This window comes from Oncorhynchus clarkii, chromosome 2 (genome assembly GCF_045791955.1).
Source record: "Oncorhynchus clarkii lewisi isolate Uvic-CL-2024 chromosome 2, UVic_Ocla_1.0, whole genome shotgun sequence".
Lineage (NCBI taxonomy): Eukaryota > Metazoa > Chordata > Actinopteri > Salmoniformes > Salmonidae > Oncorhynchus > Oncorhynchus clarkii.
Window position 1 is genome coordinate 27,276,549 of NC_092148.1, and position 26,696 is coordinate 27,303,244.

The 26,696-nt window shown below is 42.0% G+C and overlaps 3 protein-coding genes and 1 pseudogene across 3 annotated transcripts in view; 1 reads left to right on the forward strand and 3 right to left on the reverse strand.

The window, feature by feature from the left end:
• Positions 1 to 296: 296 nt before the first annotated feature.
• LOC139377024 (EF-hand domain-containing family member B-like) lies at positions 297 to 8,688 on the reverse strand (annotated as a pseudogene).
• On the forward strand, positions 6,953 to 16,010 carry LOC139365686 (ras-related protein Rab-5A-like). The gene is made up of 6 exons (XM_071102830.1): positions 6,953 to 7,151; positions 10,918 to 11,145; positions 11,384 to 11,535; positions 13,987 to 14,109; positions 14,249 to 14,342; positions 14,453 to 16,010. Exons 2-6 carry the CDS (start codon positions 10,980 to 10,982, stop codon positions 14,566 to 14,568), a joined length of 651 nt encoding a protein of 216 aa, XP_070958931.1. The 5' UTR covers positions 6,953 to 7,151; positions 10,918 to 10,979; the 3' UTR covers positions 14,569 to 16,010.
• A 60-nt stretch (positions 16,011 to 16,070) lies between these two features.
• LOC139377034 (protein phosphatase 2C-like domain-containing protein 1) lies at positions 16,071 to 18,027 on the reverse strand. The gene is made up of 3 exons (XM_071120102.1): positions 18,017 to 18,027; positions 17,021 to 17,844; positions 16,071 to 16,882 (listed from the first exon to the last, which is right to left on the reverse strand). Exons 1-3 carry the CDS (start codon positions 18,025 to 18,027, stop codon positions 16,071 to 16,073), a joined length of 1,647 nt encoding a protein of 548 aa, XP_070976203.1.
• A 5,538-nt stretch (positions 18,028 to 23,565) lies between these two features.
• LOC139380615 (zinc finger protein 385D-like) overlaps positions 23,566 to 26,696 on the reverse strand; it is a 41,291-nt gene continuing 38,160 nt past the window's right edge. The window contains exons 7-8 of the mRNA XM_071123501.1: positions 25,919 to 26,020; positions 23,566 to 25,166 (exon numbers count right to left, since the gene is read on the reverse strand). Of these exons, the coding sequence (XP_070979602.1) occupies positions 24,921 to 25,166; positions 25,919 to 26,020 (348 nt within the window). The 3' untranslated portion in view covers positions 23,566 to 24,920. The remainder of the gene's footprint in view (positions 25,167 to 25,918; positions 26,021 to 26,696) is intronic.

The window sequence follows — 26,696 nt, forward strand, 5'->3', positions numbered from 1 at the left end:
TCAATATTTACTTAGGTTTCAGGAGTAGATATTGTATATTATCACATGCAGGAAGGGCATTTAGTTAGCAGCAGAATTGTTTTTATTACTTATTCTAGCAACAGCTTATTGCTCTCAACCTAAGAAAATACATTACAGTCCACAATCAAAAATAATTTTAATGACCGTTAATATGACAATTAATAGTTAGTCTCAAAGAAGAAAAAAAAAGTATAACACTTGTGTTGTATACGGAATACTGGAAGTACATTCTTTCATGGAATAGATACTGAGGTGGTAAAATATACTATTCAGATTTAATTAGCTTGAATTTCCTTTAGAACATCCCGGAAAATCTCCACACACATGTCCCCAGTGGGGTGTCTCATGGATGCCAGCTTCCTCGCCTCCGCAAATGTCTCTTCGGAAATACTTGCGCCCACATTTCGGAATATGTCAGTGATCTGAAAAGGAAATGGAGGCGGAAATAAGAATCAGGAGATCTCTTTGACAAGTGATTTGCTCATGCTCCGTCCTATTTCAATAACATTTTGTGTCAATCACTTCTCCAATGGCAGAATTGTTCATACCAATTATATTTTTGAAACAACGTTTTTCCTACATTTTGAATGCTGTCACAAAATCCCACATGGTACACATGGTATGTCCCAGTGCTATTCTATAAAATCTACTAGACCATATATTTCTTTCTCTCCCTTGATTCGTCAGTGGGTTCATTGGTATTATGTACCTCCTCTTTAGGTGCGGGGACAGAAGAAGTGCTCCATGTGGACTCCCCTTAGGGAGTACAGCGTAGGAAACAGGAGGTCAAATGCTGTGGTCTGGTCACCGTAGTTAGTGCTGTCGCTGACGCTCTTGATCCGCGGGGCCACCAGGTTGGTGCGCACTGTGGGAGTCCCGTACATACGATAGTCTATGTGGAAAGATGTCATAATTATACAGTGAGATTCACACAATGTAGAGAAGCAGGGGGAAAAGGACTACCAGTCCATTGTAGTGCTAAGATACAAATGTGAGAAATTGTGTGCTGAATCTCAGATATGTTTCCCTCCCTGAATTGTTTTTGAGAATTATTTCAAATTCTTCATGCATGTTTCACCTAAATATCTATTCTTCAGCGTGCTGCCCACCTCTGCAGGTTCCCGGTCCTCCGGTCTGGCCAAAGCCTCTGAGGCTGCAGGTCTCACAGGGAGAGCCTCTCTCTGCATGTTATCTGGGGCGTGCTGGTCTTACTCTCTGAGGTAGAGTTGTCAATCAAAGGGGAATAGAATTACCGCCAGTAACACCAATCACAGAAAATTGACTTGCATGGGAATGAGCATTCTAGTAATTATATTTCTATGCTTAGACACTGTAACTGACCACTAGTCAGAATGCGCTGCTCCACTGCTTCTCCAATAGAAATGCTTGTAGGCGATGTCATGGCGACGTTGGTTAGCTAAGCTCATGCGCAGAAACATGTCATCAGGCCTAACGGTAGTCTCGTGCCAAACTGCACATGTGCAGGCAATCAAATCAAAGGCACTCCTTCGACTTTAAGTTGTTTTTGATGAAAATGAATATGTGTCAGTTTGTCACTTTCACAACGTTGGAGAAATAACATGTTCAGCTACTTCAGACATTGGCTTGAATCTAGGCTGTGCCTTTAGATTTAAGGAAAATTAACAACTATGGAAGAATTTTTAACTTCTCCCATTGACTTGCAGACCCCAAACCCATGTCTGGTCGGTCGAGTCTGCTTCGCAAAGCATTCCCGGAAGTATTGCGATGTTGGTCCTGGGGTTTAGAAATTCTGTGATATTATCAAGTTAATACAGTAGAATTGTATATACAGTGTATTCGAAAAGTATTCAGACAACATTACTTTTTTTCGCATTGTTGCATTACAGCCTTATTCTAAAATGTATTAAATTGTTGTTTTCCCTCATCAATCTGCACACAATACCCCATAGTGACAAAGCAAAAACAGGTTTTTAGACATCTTTGCAAATGTATTAAAACTTCTACATTTACATACGTATTCAGACCCTTTACTAAGTACTTTGTTGAAGCACCTTTGGCAGCGATTACACCTTTGAGTCTTCTTGGGTATGACCCTACAGTACAAGCTTGGACACCTTATTTGGGGAGTTTCTCCCATTCTTCTCTGCAGATCCTCTCAAGCTCTGTTCGGTTGGATGGGGAGCGTCGATGCACAGCTATTTTCAGGTCTCTCCAGTGATGTTTGATCGGGTTCAAGTCCGGGCTCTGGCTGGGCAACTGAAGGACATTCAGAGACTTGTCCCGAAGCCACTCCTGTGTTGTCCTGGCTGTGTGCTTATAGGGTCATTGTCCTGTTGGAAGGTGAACCTTCGCCCAAGTCTGTGGTCCTGAGCGCGCTGGAGCAGGTTTTCATCAAGAATCTCTCTGTACTTTGCTCCGTTCATCTTTCCCTCTATCCTGAATAATCCCCCAGTCCCTGCCGCTGAAAAACCCCAAGCATGATGCTGCCACCACCATGCTTCCCCGTAGGGATGATGCCACTTTTCCTCCAGATGCTTGGCATTCAGGTCAAATAGTTCAATCTTGTTTTCATCAGACCAGATAATTTTGTTTTTCATGGTATAAGAGTCCTCTAGGTGCCTTTTCGCAAACTCCAAGCGGGCTGTCATGTGCCTTTTACAGAGAAGTGGCTTCCATCTGGCTACAACCATAAAGGCCTGATTGGTGGAGTACTGCAGAGATAGTTGTCTTTCTGGAAGGTTCTGCCATCGCCACAGAGGAACTCTGGAGCTCTGTCAGAGTGACCATCGGGTTCTTGGTCACCTCCTTGACCAAGGCCCTTCACCCCCGATTCCTCAATTTGGCCGGGCGGCCAGCTCTAGGAAGAGTCTTGGTGGTTCCACACTTCTTCCATTTAAGAATGATGGAGGCCACTGTGATCTAGCCTTCCCCAAATCTGTGCCTCGACACCATCTTGTCTTGGAGCTCTACGGACAATTCCTTCGACCTCATGGCTTGGTTTTTGCTCTGACATGCACTGTCAACTGTGGGACCTTATATAGACAGGTGTGTGCCTTTTCAAATCATGTCCAATCAATTTAATTTACCACAGGTGGACTCCAATCAAGAGTTGTAGAAACATCTTAAGGATGATCAATGGAAACAGGATGCACCCGACCTGAATTTCGAGTCTCATAGCAAAGGATCGACATACTTATGTAAATTAGGTATTTCTGTTTTTTATTTGTAATAAATTAGAAAAAAATTCTAAAAACCTGTTTTTGCTTTGTCATTATGGGGTATTGTGTGTAGATTAATGAGTGTAGATTGTGTGTAGTGTAGATTGATTTTTAAAAAATGAGGCTGTAATGTAACAAAATGTGGAAAAAGTCAAGGGGTCTTAATACTTTCCGAATGCAAAAAAGTCAAGGGGTCTTAATACTTTCTGCATGCACTGTATGTAACCTTGTCGTCGTGCCTGAAGGCCTGCAGCAGGGAGTTAAAGTTGTGGAAGTTGACCTTCTTGAGGTGCTGGCGTACAGCACTGACCAGGGTGCGCTGTCTGTCTGTGCCTTTCTGGTACTCTGCTGGAGGGGTGGAGTGGAGAAGGTCACCCGCATCTGTGGAGAAAGTTAAACCAAATTCTTCATCTTCAAACAATAACAGAAGGCTTACATTTTGGTCACCCCTCTAGACTACATTATAGCTTTACCCATTTTTACCAATTTCATACTGACATTGTAATAGAAAACTCATAATGTGTCCTTTTATGAATATGCGTTCTTTTATTAATAAAAATTTTACTCACCAAAGTCATCTGGCCACTAGCAAGATTCCAAATGTATGGCCTGCTGGCACTTTCAATGTGTTTGCTATGCTATAAAAGGCTGGGAATAGAGGAAGTAAAGCTACTGTAGTAGCTGGGCATGAGTTGTGTATACACATGTCTGGAACATATACTGAACAGGCATTTAAAGAGTTAATGTGATAGACTTACGGGTCATGCACTTTGCTAATCTGTGGCTGTATCCTTTCCCTGTCATCACATCTCTGAGAAACAAACGTTGCACTGTTATGAGTATGGGAAAAAATAGCAGTACACAAATCAACATTTGATGTCATGACTATTGGCAATGCATTGTGTGACATTAAATGGTGATGAGCGATGAGAAGTTGAGTGTTTTGAATAAACGTAAGGTAGGATAAGTGCTTACTTCTGAGTATCACACAACCAGTGGAGAGATTTGGAGACACTGCGTCCATCGTTGTGGTGGGGAGTAGGCACTCCGAACCTGCCGTCCTTTCCATAACGGCTCCACTTGTATTTCCTATCAACCTGTTCACCTGGGACGCAACACAGTTATGATGGATTTACCCAGGCTAAAATCAAACAGAAGAAATATCTACAGGTGTGATTAACCACTGGCTATGGTGTTTCTACAGAAATGTGTCTGAAAATTATGGGTGTTAAATCAATGTGTAAAACAACATATTGAATAGCATATAAATTACTTCCAAGCCTAAATGAAGTCCCCATTTGAACACTGTCAGAACCAAAAAGAGACAAATGACCACAATACTCACTGACAAAGTAGGCATTGTGGGAGCGGATATAAGACTGGTGTCCCTCCTGAGCCTCTGTCTCCACCTGCTCCGCGCTTTTAGGTGGGTTGATAATCGCACCTGCAGCTGCAGCTGGATCAGAAGGAACACACTTGTACATGAAGGCTTGTGGATATGTCTTTCAGTCATAATATGAATGTTCATGGCGACACATTGTAGCTTCTAGGGTCTTTCTTTATTGTCTGACTTACTTTTGGGGGATTTCACACCAAATGTGGCTTTGCTGGTGTCGGTGTCGAACCAATTTGGAAGCCCAGGGCTCTGATCATGTGACCTGCCCAGGGGGGCTTTTTGATTGGTGGAATACCCAGCTTCGTGGAGCTGATGTAACCTCTGTTGATAGATGGTCTTAGGTGGTGGGTTGATCACTAATCCACCCTGTAGGAAATACAGAAACAAATGTGACCATACCAATCCCATTAATTAATGTGTTGATGATCTCTACCATGTTAAATGTATCTACAGGTGTATGATCTTAATTTATGCAGTTTCCTACAGCAGGAAAACAATCCTGCAGCAACAGGAAATTTGAATTATTATGTGGATTATAATTAATGGACATTTTCTGTAGCGGTTTATACATTTTTTGTTAGGGCAAATCAAGTCTGGAAATTAGAAACTTTAGAAGTCTTTTTAAACCATGAATACACTACATGTTTTCATTTCCTGTTATGCAGTAAAAATTCTCAGCAACAAAATAGGGATAAAATTAAGATCCTACATCTGTAAAATGAAAACCTGGGTTTAGTTAGCTTAAAACTCACTATGCATGGCTCTGTTTATTTAGGCCTCTACTCACCGAAATAGAAGCTTGGCTGCTCACTCCATGAACTAGAGACCTGGCAATGTCAGGGTCGTTGGCTTTCCCATGGAACACTCGGATAGTCACTGCACCTGGGCATGTTGTGTTGAGAAACATCCTCACTACTGGTGGGGTTTGGGGCTTTAAAGGGAAGGTGTGTGAGACACTGAATAGACATCCATACAAACAGACACATTCACATTTTCACCACTAGGAAACCGAGGTCTGATCTGATTGGCATTATAATTATAGGCTTACTGTGCCTGTGTTCTAGAAAGAAAAAAAAACATTCTACCCTGTTATAATTACTATGGCGGGGAAAAAGTGACTCCAGCGCAAAGAGGTCAATCGAACTCTATCAAAACAATGGAATTGACATGGAAATGTGTAGGGGAAGGGCCGTGAGGGAAAGATCCCAAATCTTCTCATTGCCCCCCAGCAACATTAGTCTACATTTTGGCTATTGTTTATGTGTATTTCACACTATGTTGAGATAAAAATCGGAGTATAATGTTTGTATAGATGTTAACCCCAACACATGTTCATGTCATTGTCACCAATCAACTGCATTACAGTTAAAAACGACCGATTACCACTACCGATTTCTGTATGCTAGCTATGCTAACCAGTTTTTCTGAAAGGGAGTTAGCATTTAGCAGTCACTTCTAAACCTGAAAAGGGACAACTTCTAAAGCAAAAACAGCTAAATATATCAAAATCGGACTTAAGTAACTCCATTGTGGGCCTTCTACAATACATACATCATGACAGAGTTTTTGGATGTGCATCCATTTAAAATGTATTGAATAATTCAAGTGTTTGTAAAATATATATATATTTATTTATTTATAATGTAATGACTTGTCTTTGAAACTGATAAATGGAGACAATTGTTTCAGACCCAAACTAAGAAATGTTCAATGGTGTTCAATGTTCAATGGTTCAATGGTTCAATCCCAACCACTTGGGGAGGCAGGTAGCCTAGTGGTTAGAGCGTTGGGCTGTCAAATCCCCGAGCTGCCAAGGAAAAAATCTGTCGTTCTGCCCCTGAACAAGGCAGTTAACCCACTGTTCCCCGGGAGGCTGTCATTGTAAATAAGAATTTGTTCTTAACTGACTTGCGTAGTTAAATAAAGGTATAAAAAACAATTAAGAACCTGTATGATTATGAACATTGCAAATGTTTGCTTTTAGCATACACTTTAACAATATGACATGTTATGACATAAAGTTGCATACATCTAGTCATGTCATATGTTACAAAGTTTTTTGTGAATGAGTTATCACACTTGTGTAACATTACCTCTTTGCCTAATAAAATGATTCGTTTTCCTGGATCCTTTCATTAGTGGCAAATCGATTTTTGGACTTGTACATTAATTAAATGCACAAATTGATTCTTTAAGAATATAACTTATAAATGCCTTGAACTTAGTTCAACTGTCTTACCCCATCAGAACCCTAAATATACGTTTGTTTTACTCCAACAAAGTAAATGTAAACAAACGTGGTATTACCTCAAATCGCAGATTTCCCCTTTAACACGAGTGTGTGATTGGTTTATTCTCAGCGCTACGTAGGTGCTCGATTTATCATCATACACTGTACCATACAAAACAAACGGGAAGTGGGAAAGGGACAAGCTTTATGAAATTTATCGACCTTTGAAAAGATTGTGGAGTGCCGGAAATATATATATTTTTTGTAAATCCCTTCAGCTACCTAGTTAATTATATCGGATAAGGTAAGCAGATATCATTCTAGCTAGCTAGTTTACCGGCAAAACTAGCTTGCTAGCTAGCCCTGGCTAGCCCGAAAACTATGTTTTGTTAGCTAGCTCACAGCAAATAATACACCAACAGTTGACCCGTTCTTAATATACTGTTGTGAGTTTACCATTGAAATGTATGTATGTATGTATGTAGCTAGCTAGCTTCTATGTATTTTCGTGAATCAGGGTGAGGTTCAACCTTATGTCGCTTGCTAGCAGTAAGACCGATAGTTTTTGTTTACGAACTAGCACATTTTTCAATGTACTGTAGTCAGTTAGCTAGATAAAGTAAACTAGCTCGATAACAGTAGCCACCTAATCTAAATCATTCTAGCTAACTACGTTATCTAATTGTAACTGGCTGGCTAGCTAGCGTGCTAGCTAACCAATTTGTCATAGACAAGATTGGAACAATGGGTGGGACTGAGGAAGTTAATAATTATTTTTGACGGACACAGTGCCTGATAGGTTTTATCCGCCTTCATGACTGACTAGCTAGCTAGTCAACACTGGTTATTTGTGGTTAAGACTGACGTAACACGATTTCGACCCACATGTCTTCACTGCAATTATTTTTGGCTAGACTAGACACAATGGCTTGTTGTGTTTACTTGTTGGGACTAGGGTTGCACATTTTGGGAAATATTCAGATGGAAACTTTCCGTGGGAATTAACGGGAATATATTATTATTAATACCATTTAAATGTAGATGTTTTTTTGCATTTGATATTTACCATATCATATGGAGACAAACATTTTACCTTATCATAAGTATACATAAATGCAAATGATTAAATCCTTCCAATAAAAAAACAAACTATTTAGTTACGAGTTGAACTTGAACTAAATGAGTTGACTCTTCACATGGGATGATTTCACTGAACAAAAGAAAGAGAATATTGAATGATCCCCAATGATCCATTGCATCTCCCAAAAACGTTTTCAACATACATCTATCTATAAAATGATATTCTAGAATATAAAGCTTTGGTTGTCTTCCTCTCAGGCTTCCATGTATTCTCCCTGTAACTCCTCAATGTCCACCTCTTGAACATCAGACTCTGAGGCCTCATCTTCACTGTCACTTTCCAACCTTGTTGAGGATGGCTCATTGTCTGGCTCGAAATGCCTCAAATTTGCCCGGATGGCCACCAATTTTTCAACCCTTGTATTGGTCAGCTTGTTGTGTGTTTTGGTGTGTGTGCTCCCAAACAAGGACCAGTTGGGCTCTGAGGTGGCTGATGTTGGTCGGATTTGGAGGATGATTGAGGCAACAGGGGAAAGAGCCTCAGATCCGCAAAGTCCTTTCCACCAGGTGGCTGATGAGATTTGTTGGTATATTGCATCTCCTTCCCAATGCCCTTGCTTGGAAGTGTACTTCACCAGACTGCCAAAAACCTTGCCCACATTCAGGCCAAGGCTATGAGACACGATAGTGATGACACCATAGGCCTTGTAAGTCTTTGCACCAGACAGGAGGCTCTTGCCAGCATACTCGGGGTCCAACATGTACGCTGCGGTGTGTATGGGCTTCAGGCAGAAGTCTTCATACTTTTTGATGTATTTCAGAACTGCAGTTTCCTCTGCTTGGAGCAACAGTGAAGTGGGCAGGGCAGTACGGATTTCTTCTTTTACATCTGCAAGCAGAGTCTGAGCATCAGACAGAATGGCATTGTCTCCCTCAATCCATGCAATGGCTACTGCTGTATATTTCAGGAGTTTCAGGCTGCATACCACTCTCTCCCAAAATGCAACACCCAGGAGGATCCTCTTGATGGGGCTGTCCATATCTACAGACTGTGATATGGCCATTTCTTGGAGAGACTCCTTCTCCTCCAGGAGACTGTCAAACATGACAACACCACCCAACCAATGGGTGTTGCTGGGCAGCTTCAAAGTGGTGCTCTTATTCGTCTCGCTTTGCTTGGTGAGGTAGAGTGCTGCTATAACTTGATGACCCTTCACATACCTAACCATTTCCTTGGCTCTCTTGTTGAGTGTATCCATTGTTTTCAGTGCCATGATGTCCTTGAGGAGCAGATTTAATGTATGAGCAGCACAGCCAATGGGTGTGATGTGAGGGTAGGACTCCTCCACTTTATACCAAGCAGCCTTCATGTTCACAGCATTGTCTGTCACCAGTGCAAATACCTGCGGTCCAAGGTCATTGATGACTGCCTTCAGCTCATCTGCAATTTAGAGACGTGTGTCTGTTGTCCCTTGTGTCTGTGATCTTGTAGAATACTGGTTGAGTGGTGGAGATGATGTAGTTAATTATTCCTTGCCCACGAACATTTGACCACCCATCAGAGATGATTGCAATACAGTCTGCTTTGTCAATGATTTGCTTGACCTTCACTCTGTTGAACTCTGCATCCAGCAAATGATTAGATAAAGCATGTCTGGTTGGTCTCTGCGAGATCTATGCTGGGCAAACAACATTCAGAAATGTCTTCCAATAGCATACACAGCTCGAAGAAGACATTCATCAGCATTTCTCTGACTTCGTTCCCCCATTTAGTAAAAACAACTTCAGATTCCAGGAGGACCATGAGCTGTTGCTATTGATAAGTTGTCTGATTCATCATTTTCACATCTGACAACAGTCTCTACTTCTATACAAGGTTGCTTGTTGTGAGCGCTGAGGGAACATTATGTACTTGGCCAGATGATTCTGCATCTTTGTTGCATTCTTCACATATGATTTGGCACAGTATTTGCAAATGTACAGAGCTTTTCCTTCTACATTAGCTGCAGTGAAATGTCTCCACACATCAGATAGTGCCCGTGGCATTTTCCTGTAAAGATTAGAAAAAAAGAGTGAAAAAAAAACAAAAACAGAATACAATTCATGTACAGATAAATAGTTAAGCAGTTAGATTAAACAACTCCTTTTGTGATACATAAAAAATAAAAATAGGAAACCTGTATGGAAAAAGGTGAATTAACACTCCTCAGTTAGCAGGCTCAAGCTAGCTAAAACCCAAATGTTAACAAAAACTAACTAGTAGAAATGATTAACAAGTTAGAAATTATTTACACACACTTTGCTGTAGGCTACTATTTACTAGCTAACAAAATCATATATGTCATAAAATATATTCACGTAGTATTGTAATCAAAACTTACCAGAAAGCATGTAGTCCTTGGCTCAGACAGTGCAGTAGTGTGGGCTCAATAGCATCTCATTAGTGTGCAAGATCTTGAGAATCAGCTGTACATGTGATGGAAGAATGCAATGTGCATGCAGAGGGTTGCAATTCCATTGAATTGGGGATAGTTGAACCAAAATATGCCACAAGACCTATAATTGCCTTATGTGTATCCCTCAAAAAAAGGTACACTGTTATAAGCTAACTGAATTTAAGCAAAATTCCCGGGCTTAACTTCCCCAGAAATTCCCGGAAGGTTTCCGACCCTTTGCAACCCTAGTTGGGACAGTTAAGAAATAGGTGTAATATACTCTTTGTAAACAAGTCTAATGTTACTAGCTAATTGCCAAGTGAAAGTCGTCGTCACATTTCCAAATACTGTCTGTAGTTTACTAGCTAGCTACATCCTGTGATTCAATGATATAACAATGATGATCAGAGACAAAGCTAATTTAACAATTTCTAACCAATTAAATGTCAAAGTTGATAATTAGGATTATTTTGTAGTTGTATTTATTTTTTCCCCCACTACTTTATTCACTGATCTATTGACAATTTAAGCAATGTGACATCTCATTTTTGGCAGTTCTAGGAGTAACCATTCAAGCGGTACTTCTGCATCCAGAGCAAGAGACTGGGGTGTAGGACATGGCAAGTAGGGGTGGTGCAGCACGACCCAATGGGCCGAACACAGGCAACAAGATCTCCCAGTTCAAATTAGTACTCTTAGGGGAGTCCGCCGTGGGAAAGTCCAGTCTTGTACTTCGCTTCGTCAAGGGCCAGTTTCATGAATTCCAAGAGAGCACAATCGGAGGTTGGCTGATCTGACATCTTCTATTCATGTGTTAGTGGTTTTGGGTTATGTCCATTCCACTATCTTTTTTGTCCTGTAGTGATTCTGATTACATTTCTGATTACATTCTGTAGGTTATGCAATCTCCCATGATGTGTATATATAGTCCATTGTTGGAAACTGGACAGACAGATGTTTTTCTTATAGCCTACTGCAAACAAAATTCTAAATGCTGCTTTGACTGTTTGTCTCCTCTCAGCTGCCTTCCTGACTCAGACAATATGTTTGGATGACACAACAGTCAAGTTTGAGATCTGGGACACAGCTGGTCAGGAGCGCTACCACAGCTTAGCACCCATGTACTACAGAGGTGCCCAGGCCGCAATCGTGGTCTACGACATCACTAACAAAGTGAGTCAGCAGCCGGGTTTATTTACTCTGTCACACATTTAATGAGACTCTTAAATTAGGTACAGTGCATTTGGAAAGTATTCAGACCCCTTCCCGTTTTCCACATTTTTATTCTAAAATTGATTAAATATTTTTTTGCCCTCATCAATCTACACACACTACCCCATAATGACAAAGCAGAAACAGGGTTTTAGACATTAACATGTATTAAAAATAAAAACCCGATACGTAAATAAGGTAAGTATTCAGACCTTTTGCTATGAGACTCGAAATTGAGCACAGGTGCATCCTGTTTCCTTTGATCATCCTTGAGATGTTTCTACAACTTGATTGGAGTCCACCTGTGGTAAATTCCATTGAATGGACATGATTTGGAAAGGCGCACACACCTGTCTATAAGGTCCCATAGTTGACAGTGCATGTCAGACCAAAAACCAAGCCATGAGGTCGAAAGAATTGTCCGTAGATATCCAAGACCAGATTGTGTCGAGGCACAGATTTGGTGGAAGGGTACCAAAACATTTCTGCTGCATTGAAGGTCCCCAAGAACACAGTGCCTCCATCATTATTAAATGGAAGACGTTTGGAACCACCAAGACTCTTCCTAGAGCTGGCCGCCCGGCCAAAATGAGGAATGGGGGGAGATTGGCCTAGGCCAGGGAGGTGACCACGAACCCAATGGTCACTCTGACAGAGTTCCTCTGTGGAGATGGGGGAACCTCTCAGAAGGACAACCATCTCTGCAGCCCTCCACCAGCCCTCCACCAATCAGGCCTTTATGGTAGAGTGGCCAGACAGGCGCCACTTTTCAGTAAAAGGCACATGACATCCCGCTAAAGGCACCTAAAGGACTCTCAGACCATGAGAAACAAGCTGGTCTGATGAAACCAAGATTGAACCTTTTGGCCTATATGCCAAGCGTCACGTCTGGAGGAAATCTGCCACCACCCCTATGGTGGTGGCAGCATCATGCTGTGGAGATGTTTTTCAGTGGCAGGGACTGGGAGACTAGTCAGGATCGAGGGGAAAGATGAACAGAGAAAAGTACAGTGAGATCCTTGATGAAAACCAGCTCCAGTGAGTGCTCAGGACCTCAGACCTCAGACTGGTGCAAAGGTTCACCTTCCAACAGGACAACGGCCCTAAACACACAGCCAAGACAACGAAGGAGTGGCTTTGGAACAAGTCTCTGAATGTCCTTGAGTGGCCCAACCAGAGCCCAGACTTGAACTCGATCAAACTTCTCTGCAGAGACCTGAAAATAGCTCCTCATCCAACCTGACAGCTTGAGAGGGTTCAAGTCAGGTTTGCCAAGCTTGTAGCGTCATACCCAAGAAGACTTGAGGCTGTAATCTCTGCCAAAGGTGCTTCAACAAAGTACTGAGTAAAGGGTCTGAATACTTCTAAACCTGAAATATCAAATTTCACATATCTTTAATACATTTGCAAAAATTTCTGTGCCTGTTTTTGCTTTGTCATTGTGTGTAGATTGATGAGGGGGCACAAACAATTTTAATCAATTTTAGAATAAGGCTGTAACGTAACAATGTGTAAAAAGTAAAGGGGTCTGAATACTTTCCCGAATGAACTGTATAGCATTAGGTACAGCTGAAGACATTTTGTGAAAATTTAGCAGGAGTTTGATGATTAGGCCATCTTTAATAGGCCTAGTTGAGAATCCTGAAGAAAATATTGAGGAAAAAGGGTAGCCTCGTTTTGCTGACATGTTTTCAAGCATCTTTCTGTAGTTCTTAGATTTGACCCAATTCTAAAATATCCCTATTCATTTAATTTGGTCCTAACAAACTTGTAACATCTAGGGCGCTTTTGTTTTAACAAATGAATTGAGGGGCTGTCATTGTTTTTACCCCTAGTTGCACCACACTTTCCCAAACCATCTTTCTGTTCAATGTGTAAATTGATCTTTTTATGTTGTAAATGTTTCTGATACTTTGTGCTGCAATTTTGGCCAGGTCTCTTGTAAAATAGTCTCATTGAGATTAACAAACCTGGTTAAAAAAAAGAAAAAAAAAGAGCAACTCCAATGAGAAATTCTATGTTGATCCCCATGCCTGCTTTTGCTTTATTTGCTAAGATGTTTGCTGGGAAGTTGTTAGAACTTAGTATTTCATGGAAATAAGCTGTCAAACGAGCTTGGTTTTCTAACTCAATGCTTTGTACACAAAGCTTAAGCCAATGTTTGGAGCAGAGCATGACTTCAACTCAGCAATATGATACATCTTGTTGACAAACTCCCCATACATGTAAGCTGGGGAACATTATATTTAATTGTCATATTTTATAGAAGTTCTCCTTTAATGAGACCACATCTTGGATATCCTGCAAAGTCAATAGCATAACCAGGGAATGAAGGGAGGGGTTGTGTTGTCATTCTTCCACAAGGACCTTGTTATTGTCTGACTTAATCTCTCGTCCTCTGATGTTTGCCAGGAGTCCTTTGCACGAGCAAAGAACTGGGTTAAGGAGCTTCAGAGACAAGCCAGTCCAAATATTGTAATAGCTTTAGCTGGGAACAAAGCTGACCTTGCAAACAAAAGAGCATTGGATTTTCAGGTTCGTGCCAGTGAATTTGCTAATGAACATTACACTGTGCTAGTTTTATTCTCAATGGAGTCATCATACAATTTGACCTATAAGGCAGTTAAACACAACCTTTGTTGCATATTGACTGATTTTGGTGGTTTTCTTCCAGGATGCCCAGTCGTACGCAGATGATAACAGTTTACTGTTCATGGAAACATCAGCAAAGACCTCTATGAACGTTAATGAGATGTTCATGGCTATTGGTAAGTGTTTTATGTTCCATGTTCATTACACTTAGTTTGAAAATGTTAAAGCGTCTATCAATCTGATAATAGAAACACAGGTCCTAAATGTTTTCCTTATCGCTTCACAGCAAAGAAATTACCCAAGAACGAGCCTCAAGCTGACGGCGCGTACAGTGGGCGGAACCGGGGAGTGGATCTTACGGAGGCAGCTCAGCCGGCCAGTCGCTCCTGCTGCAGTACCTAAACCTGGCCCACTCTTCCCACATGCACCTTCCCCCTCTCCTCCTAACTTTGAATAACATCTGGACATGGTGTTCCCCTTTCTGACATCAGACCTTCCACCTCTCGTCCTTTCTCCCCGGAATAGCTAAAGACTCTGTATAGCTGCATTTAATACTTTTTTTTGTTTTTACTTTCATTTAAAAAAGTGTATGTCAGTATAATGTATGCATGTATCACTACAAGGCCTAAAACATATTTTTTTACTTAATTCAGTTGGAAGACTAACCCATATATGAGAGAAAGGTGTGTGTGTGTGTGTGTGTGATTCCCTGAAGAGAAAGTGTAACCTAGGTCATAGGGTTAGTGGACTGGGGATAAAAGTAAGTTGTGTCCTTCCAACCAAAACAAACCAAATTCCCCCATTGTTAAATGCCTGGAGGCTATTACTGTTTGTACTGAGTATAATAACATTATTGAAGCAGTGTCAGGCAAGGACTGTCAAACCAAGCATTCCACTTCCTTGCACCTGCTGCCGAGACGACAACATCTTCGTCTGCAGAGAAGTTTGGCGAGAACATCCAACCGGTTGAACAGGGTTTAAGGGTGGTTTTGTGATTGAATGGCTGGTGACTCTGCAAGTTTGTCACATCTATGATGACTGGCTTGTGCATCATTGGAAGTCCCTCTTGAAATCACAACATTCTCTGGTTGATGCATTGATTTAATGAAGAACACTGAGACAGTTGGACATGCTCAGACAAGCTTTGTAAATTGTCTTGTTAAGACCTAACATATGACAAGTCCTTTGTTTCCCCAAACTGCTATTGTTCAGCTATCAACTTGTCAGAATTAGTGGTGTTTAAAATTAGGCCTCATAACATGCACCAACATAAGTCTTGACTATTACCTATCATCAGTCTGGAATATTACTCTACTGTTATATAGGGTGTTGCAAAGTCTCCTACCAATACATATTGGAGGGCATAAGCTTGTCAGGAAAATGTCTAGAGATTTCGAACAATTGTACAGTACACCAATGTCGGTCTAGGTCAGCTATGTGTTTTTTACCTTGTCACAAACTGGTTAAATGCTAATCAATGGTGGTCTTTTTAAATATGTAGTGTTATTAACAATTCAATTGCAATTCACCTGTGTCTTGTTACTTTTCTCAATGGTCTGTTCATATTTCAGAGGACTATTGCATTGCACAATTGTTGGTTATAGTTTAATTAATGACTGGCCATTATGTTTCATAAAACTCATGCACTGTGTCGGACTTGCAAACCTATTGCCTCAAACAACCGATAGTAGCACTATCTGACTGGTAGTCTTTCTGAAGCCAGGCGGATTTAACAATGTAAAACATGACTAGTGAAGGACTGATCAGTTTGAGTATCAGGGTACAGGGTAGTCAATAAATTCAATAAATGAGGTATATTGCATGCCTTTATGTTTTCAATATCACAAGAACTGCAAGAGCTGTTCATTCTTGGTAAAACTTGAACAATTGTCCTGAAGTTATAATTACATGGTATTTGTTTGCTTTGTCAACTCTCCTTTGAGAGTGTTTTCTCTGAGCACATCCAACCCATGAAGAAGTATGACCATGACTGAAATGTTTTCCCTTGAACCTGAGACCAATGCTGTGTCCACGAGCTCTCTACAAATGTCAGCTGCAAGGCGCTCGTAGTCCAAAGTGAGATTCTTCAGACTGTCAGCCATAGTTCCCTTCACATTGACCTCACTCTCCTGCTGCAGGACTAGGGATTGATGTCTCTCTGTTTCCTCTGCATTCTGAATATCTCTAGCTTGTACCCCCAGAGGCTCTGGCATGTCCAACTCTGGTGGGTTGTCCTCATCCTTGACACTGGAAGGTTCTTCACTATCAAAAATAGATGACCCTGGTCTTGACTGTATGCAACTTTGAGAATCTGAAACGGACGAATCCTCAACAGTTTGCATGAGGCACAGGGTCTTCACTATTAATTTCTGTTGAGTCAACTCAATGACAGTCAGAGCTCTCTCAGCCACTGCATGCTCATCCAAGACTTCCCAGAGGCCACTGGACGCTAGGACCAGCATCTGGAAGGATGGGTCCGTGGGCAGCGACACAGAGTAAGGCACAGGGATGACTGACTTTTTCAGCTTGCGATCGCCATAATGACCAAGCCCTCGGGTGGCCTCGGTCAGCCCCTCCACCAGACCGTGCTGTTTGTTGACGCTGATTGCACCTCCGGACTGGAAGATGCGTTTGCGCTCTTTAGGGTTGGACGTGCTGTGGTCTTTGGTCAGACGAAAGCCCCTGCCTTGTTTGTACAGCACCGCATGGACATTACCTGTGAAATGGGAATCAACAAGAGATTTGGGAGAAATGTGAATCAACAAGAGATTTGGAAATTGATAGTATTCAATGAATAAGACTTGTTCTGTATCATTTTTTCAGTGTATTATCAGTATGCTAGGAAAATACTGACCACAGTTAGCAATGAGAATTCTTCCACCCTGTAACTCCTGTGAGGGGGTTGGTGTATTACTCTCCTGTCCTGTTCCCTGCTCCTTCCCGTCTGATGAGGGCAGCCCACTGTCGATCAGGCAGAGGAGCGCTGTGCAGCCACTCCAGCGGATCTTGGAGGTCTCGTTCTTGCCAAGCCCCAGGACCCGGTCCATCTTCCAGAAGGCTGTGTTGAAGGCTAGGTTCACCTGTTCCATATTGGTCAGATTCTCCAGCTGCTCGGGGCCTAGGCCTAGTCCAATGTTCTGGCCCTGGCCTGGGTAAGGTCTGTTGTAGTCTTTCTGGAACAGGGCTTCAAAGCGTGACAGTAGCTTCACCTGGTCCTTCTCCAAGGAGAGCAAGGGGTCCTGTTTGGAGAGTTGCTCCAGGACTAAAACAGGCATCTCCCTAGATGCTGTAACTGCAGAAATCTGTCCGTGAAACCCGTCAAAGACCCCGAAAAAGCTGGTCCCCTCTTTGCCTCCATACCCCTCATGAAAAATGGTCACATCCTCCATGTTCTTTTTCCATGTGGAGTTTTTCTCCTCACACACTGCCACAGCACGGATGAACGGGTTGCTCCCTTTGTGCGTGGTAACGCTGTATTCTGCCATGTGCTGAAGTTGGACAAAGTCCACACACTGCACCCTGACGCTGAAGGGGCTCTTACCTTTCTCCAAATTGGAAGATGGGTTGCCATGGATATTGCTCCCACTGTGGTGGAGGGCATGGTGTTGGGAAGGGTAAGGGCTTCCTGTGTCAGGACTGGAGTCAAAGGATTCCCCAGGGAGCCCCTCTATGGGAATACTGGAGTGAGAATTATTCAAAGAATGGGAATACAAACACAAACAAATCAGGGCTGAAATGTGTCGCCCTTTCATTTTCCATTTCACCAGTTCCATTATAATAGTAACAAATAATAACTTATTTCTCAAACTAGCCTAGTGAATATTTCCAGACATAATGTGAAGGGGTGTACCATGAGTCCATTTATGCTCGCCTCAAGTAATGGCAGTACTTTAGATTGAGTTCAACTGTTTACTGGCCTTTCCACAGAAACAGTTTCCTTGGCAACTAAAGGCACTATGACAACATTGTGCAGCTTATGCAAGAGCCTTCCAAATAAGTATTTTTTTTTTTCGGAATCAAATGGAGAAAGATGTTTGGTAGGCTTTTGGTCATTATGGACATTTAGAGTAAAGTAGTAGTCTGATTAATAGTGTTGAGTGAAAGGGGACAACAACAAAAAGAGTACAGGCTTGTCAATTTACTTAAAGTACTTAAAGAGCTGGTTTTGTGCACCTGTAAGCCCCTCTTTTATCCAACAGATGGCAGCAGTAGTACACCATCTCAAAGGGGACCATGGAATAAGAGTCAGTGTGAGCCAGCCTACCTTATAGGCTACTCTTGGAATGTTGACAAAATCTATAATTTCATACTTGGAGTTTAATGAAATAATCCTTAAGCAATTAGAATGAGAATTTTACATCCATACCATCATTAAAGGCACCTCAAACACACTACATAACCAAAAGTATATGGACACAGAATCGTCTAGAATATCATTGTATGATCTAATGTTAAGATTTTCCTTCTCTGGAATGAAGGGGCATGCATAGCCTGAACCATGAAAAACATTCCCAGACTATTATTCCTCCTCCACCAAACTTTACAGTTAACACTATGCATTGGGACAGGTAGTGTTCTCCTGGGATCCGCCAAACCCAGATTCGTCCTTTGGACTGCCAGATGAGGAAGCGTGATTCATCACTCCAGAGAACGTGTTTCCACTGCTCCAGAGTCCAATGGCGGTGAACTTTACACCACTCCAGTCAACGCTTGGCATTGCACATGGGGATCTTAGGCTTTTGTGGGGCTGCTCAGCCGTAGAAACCCATTTCATGAAGCTCCCGACGAACAGTTATTGTGCTGACGTTGCTTCCAGAGGCAGTTTGGTAGTCGGTAGTGGGTGTTGCAACCGAGGATGGACGATTTTTACGCGCTACGTGCTTCAGTACTTGGCGGTCCCGTTCTGTGAGCTTGTGTGGCCAACCACTGAAAATGCTGTTATAACATACTGCTGTAATGTACAGACATTACAGCATGACACATGGTTAATAGATCATTAGGGAAGCAGCGGAATGCATGAATGTGTTCACTTCCTTCTTACCTTTAGGGGCTCCTGAGTGGTGCAGCGGTCTACGGCACTGCATCTCAGTGCTAGAGGTGTTACTACAGACCCTGGTTCGGTTCCAGGCTGTATGACAACCGGCAGTGATTGGGAGTCCCATAGGGCAAGACACAATTGGCCAGGGTAGGCCATCATTGTAAATAACAATTTGTTTTTAACGGACTTGCCTAGTTAAATAAAGGTTAAATTAAAAATGACAAAAAATAAAACCTGCAGTTGACATGAAACACAAGATGACACTTCCTGAAAGTCACAGCTGCTATCTGGTGTGATCTCCTTAGCTGTCGGCCTGCATCACCTATCCTAGATGTCATCACCGTAACCCTGAGATGTCACTTCCCTGACAGTTCTATTACCATGATAACTCTCCTGGACTGCATACATTACTGCTATATTTCTATATCAGGTGATGAGAAGGAGACAGCGACACTGAAACTATAACACAAATTCCCAACCATCAGAACCAGGCAGTTGCCTGCAGGGATATGTCATCTACAGTAAGTTGTTTCAAAAAATGACTAACCAAAATGTGTCATTGGTAAACAGTTTACATTATCTCCATCATAGCTTGAATATTTCCTGTCAACTAAATATTGATAGGCACTTGACATTGATAGAGAACACTGAACACACACACACACACGCACGCACAATTATACAACCTGTCCGCAGACCTTACACAACCTTACACTCAGCCCAGGGGCACTTTCATTTTCTTAAGCACTCTATAAAGTGTATAACCTTGCCTTCTAGATCATACCCAGCATGGTTATTTTGACATTTGGTTCTTTGGAAGTTGTGGGAATGTAAATTTTTGGTTTCCCATTGGTTCTGGGAATTAAGCTGTAAGTTTCCTGGCCGGTAGAAATGATTTTTTTTTTTTACATTCTGAGAACAGAAGTGGGCAGCATACCAACCTGCATCCCACTGCTGGCTTGCCTCTGAAACTAAGCAGGGTTGATCATGGTCGGTCCCTAGATTGGAGACCAGATGCTGCTGGAAGTGGTGTTGGAGGGCCAGTAGAAGGCACTCTTTCCTCTGGTCTGAAAAAAAAGCAAATATCCCAGGGCAGTGATTGAGGAATGCCCTGTATATGGTGCCGTCTTTCGGGTGGGACGACGTGGTCACCAAAGTTCACATTGCACTTATCATAAGAGTAGGGGTGTTAATCCCAGTGTCCTGCCTAAATTCCAAATCATAGACATGTAATTATCCCCAGCTTCCAATTGGCTCATTCATCCCTCCGCTGTAACTATTCCCCAGGTCGTTGCTCTACATGAGAATGTGTTCTCAGTCAACTTACTGGTTAAAATTTGTAAAAATCCTGTTTACTCATACAAAGTTTTACATATTTGTCTATTCAAACAAACCCCATTTCAAAGAAAACACTCACTCATTAAGATCAGGTGTGGCCAATTAGTGGGTGCGGCCAACACATCTGAGCACACTTAACAAGACAGAGGATGGAGAGAGTTTTGTTGACCCAGAGAACGGAGTGTATATTCTTATTATGTTCTTTGAACGTTACTTGTGTTTTCTTGTGGTTTTTATGGAAAGTTCTCTTAATGCTCTGAGAACATGACTTTAAATAGAACAATGAGGAAACCTTTAGGAAATGTTATGCTGAAGTACTGAAATTCATCCCTAAGAAACATATGGTTCTCAGAATGTTTCGCTCTAGCTGGATATCCTGCACCTTTCCTAGAATGTTGTATGCAAAATAATCATAAGACAACCACGCTCACAACAAACTCTAAGAAACATATGGTTCTCAGAATGTTGTGCGCTAGCTGAGTAGTTGCTGCACACATAGTGCCCTTTTATAGGTAGGCTACTCCTCCCATATTGCCTCAGTTAGATATATATTAATATGTTCTATTTGAACGCTTATTTGGTTCCTAGAAGAGACATGGAGCAGTATAAGCATTTATAGCATCATACTGGCTGATATATTGGCCAATCACTGACATGGAACCATTCCCTTTTACTAGTTCTTTCTCCTTGTAATAAATAGCACCTCTCAGATCCGTTCAGACTGGTCCAACACGCTCTCTGTGTGTTTATGGCGGCAGGTTATTCATTAGGGTCACAGTCTCCGTCTCACTTGAGTGACATCTGTTTGAGCCAATAATTAATGGCTCAATAATTGATGTGGCCAAGGAGAGCAAGGCAAGGGCGGGTCATATAACTGAATATACTAGTTTAGTATGAGGGGTCAGCCAGTAGTAATCTGAGCTAACAGAGTAAGGGTTTCTGTATGCATGCAATGAATCCATGACAACATTAGTAATCAAGGCTAGTATTATTTATTTATTTGTATACTATTTGTGCCAATTTCTTCTCCCTCTGACTCAGTGATTCCGCATGTTGATATTGGACATGACAAAGCCTCGGAATGAAGGTGGATTTGGAGCCAATGGGAGATGTCAACAATAGCTACACTGTACAATGTGGAGAGCAGAAAACTTAGTTGGGCTATTTGTTTGCATGTAAATGCTTTCCTTAACTTATGTTTGGATCTCAGTTCCATTCAAACAAACTCATTCCAATACATTTGGGGAAACATGTTTGTAATGTTGTTGTGTCTTGGTCGATCTGAACTGCATGGTAACCATAGACTCCTAAACAAGCCGAAGCTTGTGGGCTTTGCTCTCATTTTTAAGGCTAACTTTATTGCCAAGGTCAAAGCTCTTTAAGACTGAGAAAAAGAAAAGGCAAATGGCACATTTTAGACACATTTCGAAACCAAACCTCAAAAACTCTGTGTTCAGACCTATGTTTGGATTAGGATTACATTAGGATTTCATTTGGATTTAATTTGTTGTTTTGAGCACTCCACTAATTCTACCTTCTCACAAAAATATTTGACTGGGACTTCTAATCAAATCCCTATCCTAATTTCAACCATGAAAGGCATGAAAGCAGTCTGCTGAAACATGAGACTGTAAAAACCAACTGGCATGTGATGCAGGTGTTCAGTCGAAGATAACAGCACCAGGTTTCAAAACGGTATAAAACCCGTTGGAAGAAATATGAAGTTGTAATGGACGTGGAATGTTAATTGAGGCACTTATCATACTGTGGAATCCGAGGTGAACATGGACAGACACGCTGTCGGAATCTGCCCTTGTGTCCCAAGGGTATCCGACTTCAGAGCCTGTTCCTACTGTGTTACTACACATCCTCCTGCCTGTACATTAGCCCTCCAGCACGACACCGTTTTCTACAGCCTACATGGATAGAAAGGGAAGACCTACTCAATAGAAGCAATAGCGCAATGAACTTCTGTCTTTAAAAAAAAAGAGATGACAGAAAACAACAAGTGTGTGCTACTGCATAAAAACACGCCTGTTGTTACACATCCACAGCCCACCAGATCAATTCTTCACAATCATAAAATGAATGTTTTCTGTGGCCAAAGGAAAAGATATCAAAAGTTTGGTTGGCATCGAGTAGGACGCAATTCATCAATCCAATCTGTGGTTTTCTCAGGAGTCCTAATAAACAGGTGATAAATGTAAGGTGCTAATATTTTGGAAATAAACCCTTCTGTATTTCGCCCTGTGGTACCAAGGAACCTCAATACCCATTTGTCACACACCTAATGTCTTGCTCTCGGGTCATCAGGCGGCCTGCTTTGTTGTTTTTGGAGTTGGATTAGGGTTGGAAGTAAGCTCCCTCTGGCTTGAGAGGGGAGTTGTGTGTGTCAGGAATGTTGTCAGGAGTCTTTGGGCAGATATGCTACAGACTGGGGATTGACGCACAGCCTTATGGGTTCATGGACTGGACCACAGACAGACTGAACAAATGTCTACAATATGTACCTGATAACTTATAGTGTTTTGGTTAGCTCAAATTGCTAACACCGAAACCTGTTTATCAATGATTTTACTTCCTGATGGGAAGCAATCTGCAGGTTGACGTTTATTGTCATGAGTCTTGTCCTGGAGGCAGAACAGGATGATTTCCCCTTAAATTGACTATATTGTAAAAAGAAACATGTTTTTATTTTTTTGTTGCTTTTAGGTCTTAATTTAAATGTTAGGGTTAGGCATTAGGGTTAGGTAAAACATCAGATTGTATGACTTTGTGGCTGTGCCAGCTAGTGATCACTCTGCTGCGCTGCCTCCAGAAAAAGACTCATGACAAACAACGGCAATCGTCACGCAAGCTGAGAGCCTTCAATTGTGTTGTGACACTATAACGTGTGCATTTGACGTTTTAGTCATTTAGCAGAGGCTCTTATCCAGAGTGACTTACTGTAGTGCGTACATTTTTCGACATGCATGTGCAACGGTACAGTCCCATTGGTGAATTGTAGCATCAACAAAGTTAACAAAGTAAGACTCTTTTATTTGAAATTGTTCATCTTTTACACATTAACAGATATTATACACAAGCATTAGTGGTCCCTTTAAACCATGACGTGGTCATTCAGAATGGTTATTGGGTGTCAGCTGGGATGGCTTTAAGGTGGAGGGCAAGGTCACACACAAACACCCATATACACACACCCACACACATACGCACACACACAAAGAAACAAACACTTACACACCAACAGACACATACACGTAATGCAAGAGGAACTACAACACATACTCTAGCCAGCTAATGCACTGCAGACGTCAACAGAGGGGGGACTTAAAGTGCATACAGCAGAAGAGGAGATCCGTATCAGCCGTGAGTGATAACTACCTCCACTGAAGCAATGATCTTAGTGCGACACTATCTCTGCAAATATGATATCCCTATAACACATTTATAGCTCAAACTGTGCCTCGCATTAGACAGAAATGACACTGCATAGTTCACTGGTTTGTCTTATACATTATTGCAGTACAATATAACTCCGAGTCCTGTTCTTGGGTATGATTCAAGGGCAAGAGAATGGCACAGGAACGTTTGGGGCTAAGTAGCCTTGTAATACTAGAAGGGGTGTCTGTGTGGGTACGACTAAGTACTAGCTACTATAGGAGGGAATTGTGATGAGTCAATGACTCTGTGAAGATGAACGAGTAGATTCGACAGGGTGGTTCTACAGTAATGAAGAGACTGGCCTGTAGTCAAGTGGAACGGGAAATGCAGGGTTAATACTGTAGAGCAGTAGTAACCCAAATGGAATAGAGTGGGCAGTAGTCCAGATGTAATGCTTCAGGTTGTCTGGAGTCCATATGTTTTGGTGAAGATCGTAGTCTTCAGAGAAAACACACCAGGGCGACAAACGGTTGGTTAAAAGCCGTGGGTGGCCGTCCTATCGCCACTGACCAGAATATCGGCTATTATTTGAGGTTATTTCCCCATGATTCTACATGTTGGATCGTTCACACCCAGCAGGTGATCGCTAACACACCGCGCCCATCTGTTTATTTTAGCCATTATTCGTTCCGGTGTGGTTCTTCTCTGAATGTAGGGGGAACAGCAGAGGGAAGGGGGACACTGATCAATTCTAGGCCATTGATGGGTTCCTTGGGAAATCCATAACGGGAGGTCTGGCCAGCCCAGTAGGGTTTATCTGGCAGTATGGGTTAAACAATTCCTGTGTGCCTATTATCCCCATATTCTGGTGAAGGTGGCCTATGGTCCAAATGTATAAAGGGATAAGCAGAGGGAAGAGGACTCTGGTTCATAACAACTTCTGTGGCACGGCCGTCATGGGAAGTCCATAGAGTCTATATGGTGGGGTTGTGAGTCAGTAGGGGGCAAACAGTAACTGTGTATGGGAGGTCCTGACAGGCCCGGGGGCGGGGCGGAGCAGGGCAGCAGGGAGGGTCTGTGTCGGAAAAAGGGTGGGGCCATGGGAGGGAGCGTGGGTGGAGCGGAGGCCGGGGAAGGCCGAGCCCATGGCTGCTGCTGCTGATGCCAACGCTGCCAGGTGAGCGGGCATTATCTGGGTGATCTGAGGTTGGCACAACTCCTTCCCCACTGTCAGCTTCACCTGGAGAGTGAGATTGAGAGAGAGAGAGAGAGAGAGAGAGAGAGAGAGAGAGAGAGCGCGAGAAAGAGAGACAGAGACAGAGAGAGAGAGAGAGCGAGAGAGACAGAGCGAGAGACAGGGAGAGAGAAAGACAGAACAAAAAACTCAATCAGTGTCTGAGAGTATGGGTTTGAAGGTCAATGGAGCCCTTTGAAATCGTCTTCTGTATTAGTGATAGGGAAATGGAGCTTCCTCTGAACACCAAGATGGAAATTGTTATGTGCTGTCAATCAACTGACTCATGTATTCTAACCTACTGGGAGGAATCTTTGCTCTTTCCATATATAAGTGTCTCCTCTGGGTTAATACAGTTGATGATGGGATTTAGATGTGTCATTTCCCACAGATTGCCAACCTCTGGGCCTGGTCGCAAGTTATCTCTGTCTGCCACTTTATGAGACCCGTGATGGAAACTCGACTTTAATTTTTTTGGGCCCCAGATGAATCCCCAATAAATTCCACCTTTAGCATGTCGGTCTCAGAACTTCATTTTTACTAGGCCTGTAAAGTCACAAACCGTATCAACTTCATATCCAGGGGTTATTAAATAAACTAATAATGAAGAACACCGTTTTAGATTACAAAACAAGAAAGAGATACCCTCAATCGTGTCTCTCACATCTTGGTGACATAGATTTGTGGAGACTTTCTGATTGTTTAGGTGATTCCTATGATTCTGTATTTTGTCAGTATTGAGACAAGGAGGGACTTACTGGTTGTGTGGCCTGGACTTTCGGGGGTTTACTGTAGGGACTGTATTTAGGTTTGGCCGGTTTGCCCGCCGCTCGGTCTTTGTGACGTCTGCTGCTGATGTGCTGGAGGAGAGATGGAGAGGACAGTAAGGTTATATAGTAAGAAAGAGAGAGACCACAAGTGATTGGTCCTAGATTTACTTAAACCTCTACAGGATCGGTGGGTCCCCCGCGGGACGGTTGAGCTAACGTATTAGCATGAGATTGTAAGAAACAAGAACATTTCCCAGGACATAGATATATCTGATATTTGCAGAAAGCTTAAATTCTTGTTAATCTAACTGCACTGTCCAATTTACAGTAGCTATTACAGTGAAATAATACCATGCTATTGTTTGAGGAGAGTGCACAGTTATGAACTTGAACATGTATTAATAAACCAATTAGGCATATTTGGGCAGTCTTTATACAACATTTTGAACAGAAATGCAATGGTTCATTGGATCAGTCTAAAACGTTGCACAGACACTGCTGCCATCTAGTGGCCAAAATCTAAATTGTGCCTGGGCTGGAATAATACATTTATGGCCTTTCTCTTGCATTTCAAAGATGACAGTACAAAAAAACAATACAGATACGCATTATTTTCTTTGTGTTATCTTTTACCAGATCTAATGTGTTATATTCTCCAACATTAATTTAACATTTCCACAAACTGCAAAGTGTTTCCTTTCAAATGTTATCAAGAATATACATATCCTTGCTTCAGGTCCTGAGCTACAGGCAGTTAGATTTGGGT